Source organism: Zerene cesonia, chromosome 15 (assembly GCF_012273895.1).
Source record: "Zerene cesonia ecotype Mississippi chromosome 15, Zerene_cesonia_1.1, whole genome shotgun sequence".
Lineage (NCBI taxonomy): Eukaryota > Metazoa > Arthropoda > Insecta > Lepidoptera > Pieridae > Zerene > Zerene cesonia.
This window is the reverse complement of record NC_052116.1, coordinates 3,011,614-3,015,280: the sequence shown is the minus strand read 5'-3', so window position 1 is coordinate 3,015,280 and position 3,667 is coordinate 3,011,614. Positions and strand designations below refer to the sequence as shown.

At 37.1% G+C, this 3,667-nt stretch overlaps 2 protein-coding genes across 2 annotated transcripts in view; one reads left to right on the top strand and one right to left on the bottom strand.

The window, feature by feature from the left end:
- LOC119832449 (protein abnormal spindle-like) overlaps nt 1-211 on the top strand; it is a 5,636-nt gene extending 5,425 nt beyond the window's left edge. The window contains exon 5 of the mRNA XM_038356118.1: nt 151-211. Within this exon, the coding sequence (XP_038212046.1) occupies nt 151-211 (61 nt within the window). The remainder of the gene's footprint in view (nt 1-150) is intronic.
- Nucleotides 17-3,667, bottom strand: part of LOC119832448 (facilitated trehalose transporter Tret1-2 homolog) — a 4,752-nt gene continuing 1,101 nt past the window's right edge. Inside the window, exons 2-5 of the mRNA XM_038356117.1 lie at nt 3,154-3,469; nt 2,247-2,367; nt 1,449-1,583; nt 17-823 (exon numbers count right to left, since the gene is read on the bottom strand). Coding sequence (XP_038212045.1) covers nt 213-823; nt 1,449-1,583; nt 2,247-2,367; nt 3,154-3,469 — 1,183 coding nt within the window. The 3' untranslated portion in view covers nt 17-212. The remainder of the gene's footprint in view (nt 824-1,448; nt 1,584-2,246; nt 2,368-3,153; nt 3,470-3,667) is intronic.

The window sequence follows — 3,667 nt, the reverse complement described above, 5'->3', positions numbered from 1 at the left end:
ATTGTCCCCACCGGGAATCGAACCCAGGATCCCTCGGTTCTACGCTCACGCGTTTACCACTGTACCAAGGAGGCGTCAAAATCCAAAATATAATTACTATACTAGGGAATAATTTTATTCTAATAAATCATTTATCGTGAATAACTATAGTCATAGAGCACTTCAAACAGTAAAGCTATATAAAGAACAACAAATTTTAAAAGTTATATAAATCAAGCATTAGCACCATTGCTTTGTAACGATTTTAACTCTCCTGAAACCATCACTTCCTCTCCCATGATTCGAGGATCACCATTTTCACCTCTTTTGTCATTCATATCTTTCAATTCTTCCCCATTCGCATAATAAACCTCACCCTGAAGCATAGCTTGAATTTCTTTCAAACTTTTACCCTTCGTTTCAGGCACAGTGAAATAGGCGAAAACAGAACCCACCAAAGCTATCGAGGCGTACAACCAAAACACACCGCAAAGACCCGATAGATCTTTGACCTTCTTGAATAGTTTCGTCACAAGAAACCCTAGTATTCCTCCGTAGATATTTAGAACTGTAATTGCAATGGCCTTTACATTCAAGGGGAAAGCTTCACCCTGGACGACTCCCATAATGGAGTTAAAGCCGAGAGTGGACATGACGTTGGAGAATAAAATGCAAAAGAACGTGACGAAGCTATATGGCCGGAGGGCGTCGTGGTCGACGGAAAGCACTTCCAGGCTCAAAAAGTAAAAACCAATGATAACTGAAGAGACACTGTAACCGAAGAAGGAGTATATGAGAAGCGGCCGGCGGCCCACACGATCCGCCAGGCACGATGACATCACACCTGTTGATGAATTGACTTATTTTATACATGGTTGATATGCTGAGGCCAAGACTAGATAAAATAACATACTTATGGACAGTTTCGCAACATCTTTTTATGTTTTATTTAACTGATCTGTCAGTTTCATGTGTGATTCGAGCACGCTTCGGTGTTGAATTGGGCGTGAATTAGTAGCATGCTAGTGTGTTTCGTTCGGCGAGTGGGAGATCCGGAGGCCCCCCCTAATTTGAATTCAGTATTTCTAATTTTAAAACAGTTTTATGTATGAAATATGTTAAAAGTTTGCCGATCCGTACATTTTTGCCCCTGGGTATTCAAACTATTTTCAGTTAAAACATCATCGAAATCGGTGCTTTGGTTGAGCCATGAAAACAAAACAGACAGACTTTCGGATTTACAATATTTATTAATCCTACTAATACTATAAATGTGAAAGTTTGTAAGGATGTGTGTGTGTTTATTGCTCTTTCACGCAAAAACTACTAAACCGATTGCAATGAAATTTGGTACGGCAGCTGAACAACTGGAATAACATATAGGCAACTTTTTAACCCGATATTCCTGCGGGATACGGACTTACGCGGGTGAACCCTCGGGACGCAGCAAGTATTAAGATAATTCTCACCAACGATAAATTTAACAGTCCCATATATTATCATCATCGTAGGTACGGCCATATTGATTTTGCTCTCCTTCATAATAACAGTCAGGTATTGCTGCACCGTTTGCGTTCCGGTCATTATTTGAGCAAATTTTAATCCTGAAAAAAAAAAAAGGATTTTTTAGACACACACACACAGTGAATTGTGACAAATTACGATTTAACAATTTATTTTATCCAACTAATCCAACTATCCAACTAATATTATAAATGTGAAAGTTTGTAAGGATGTGTGTGTGTTTGTTGCTCTTTCACATAAAGATTACAGAACCGATTGCAATGAAATTTGGTACGTAGATAGTTGGACAACTTGAATAACATAAAGCCTACTTTTATCCTGATATTCCTACGGGATACTGACTTACGCGAGTGAAACCGTGAGGCGCAGCTAGTAGTCCATAATCTATCTTCATTTGGTACAGGGATAGTTTGACACCCGAGAAAGGACATAGGATAGTTTTTATCCCGAAAACTGAACGGAAAGGGGAACTTTGCAGGTAACACCCCGGGTCTATCTTTCCTGCGACCACGCCAGCAAAGCCGCGGACGGAATGCTAATATAAAAATAAATAGTCTTCACAGAATTGTTATTCAGTTTACACACATCGTATTTTTTAGCAACTGAATAGTCATATTTGTACAATTATTTACAAAGCCCAGGTTTATTTAACGAATTTTTCAGCCATAGATGGCGCTTCCTTCGCTTGCGACTAGATGGCGTTGCAATAAAAGCCTTAGAAATATGAATGTTTGTTCTCTCACCAAAAACAATGATGATAGCTTTCCTGTATTGTCTTCCTCTAAAGAGTTCTATAGTTGAACTTGAGTTCCGCATCTCTCTTTGGACGTGAGATTTCATACTCTCTAATTCCTCTTCGAGACCCTGGAAATTAGAACATTAAGGCTCAATCAAAACATTTTCTTTAAAATAAAATAACTTTCCTTTATATAAATTATAGATCATTATTACCAATTTTCCCTTTGATAAATTACGTACGCTGAATATGTTATATAAAAATAAGTTGTGATAACACTATAACTAATTACGCGCTTTCTAAAACTAAAACTATCAAAATAATTAATGATTTAAAACTACTCCAACCTTCTTTACACATATATATTCTATACAATTTCATATGCATTCAATAAAAATGTTATGTCGTTAGAAACAGACCCATACACTTTATTTACAGATACATATACTAGCTGCACGCCCCGGCTCCGCTCAGGTAGTCATTTATCGTAATTAAAATAATACAAACCATCCTATCTTTTAAACTGGATCAAACTGCACATGGTGTGCAAATTAGATTAAAATTCGATGAGTAATTTAAGAGTCCATCGCGGACAAGCAATAAGATAACATCCTACTATCCTACTAAATATAATACTAATATTTACTTTTCAACTTATATATACTTATACTTAATATTATAAATGCGAAAGTTTGTAAGGATGTGTGTGTGTGTTTGTTGCTCTTTCACGCAAAAACTACTAAACCGATTGCAATGATATTTGGTACGTAGACAACTGGACAACTGGAACAACATATAGGCAACTTTTTATTCCGATATTCCTACGGGATACGGATTAACGCGGATAGACGCGAGGCGCAGCTAGTAATTCATATATATTAAGATGTACGCATATACAGATATTTCCAACTCACATCTTCCCTCCCACGCAGCCTCAACAACGCTTTCTTAGCGGCATCCTCTCTGCCCTCCTTCAAATAATAATACGGCGATTCCGGTATGCACAGACACGCCGTAAAATACAACAGAGGCATCACTAAAAGCGAGTAATTCATCACATCATACGTCGCATACGCCCCAATACACATCATGAGTAAACCACCAAAGTTGAACATAAAACGGGTACCGACGGAGAGGCGGCCTCGAATCTCTTTGTCAGCTATCTCGGCTATATATATCGTCACCACCTGGTGGGATAATTCGAAATGGTTTAGCCGGTGACTGCACTGCCTAGAAGTAATCTTAATAAAAATAAACTTTCACAGGTTCACCTATTTAAAGTTAATAATATAAACATAGAAAATAATAAATGGAAGTTATTCAAAAATACACTAAAGGTTAAAATTTATGGCTCATATACCTAGTCTTGCCATAAATATTGTAATAAAGAAAAAAGAAAATTGTTAACTGCAAATAACATTTATTACT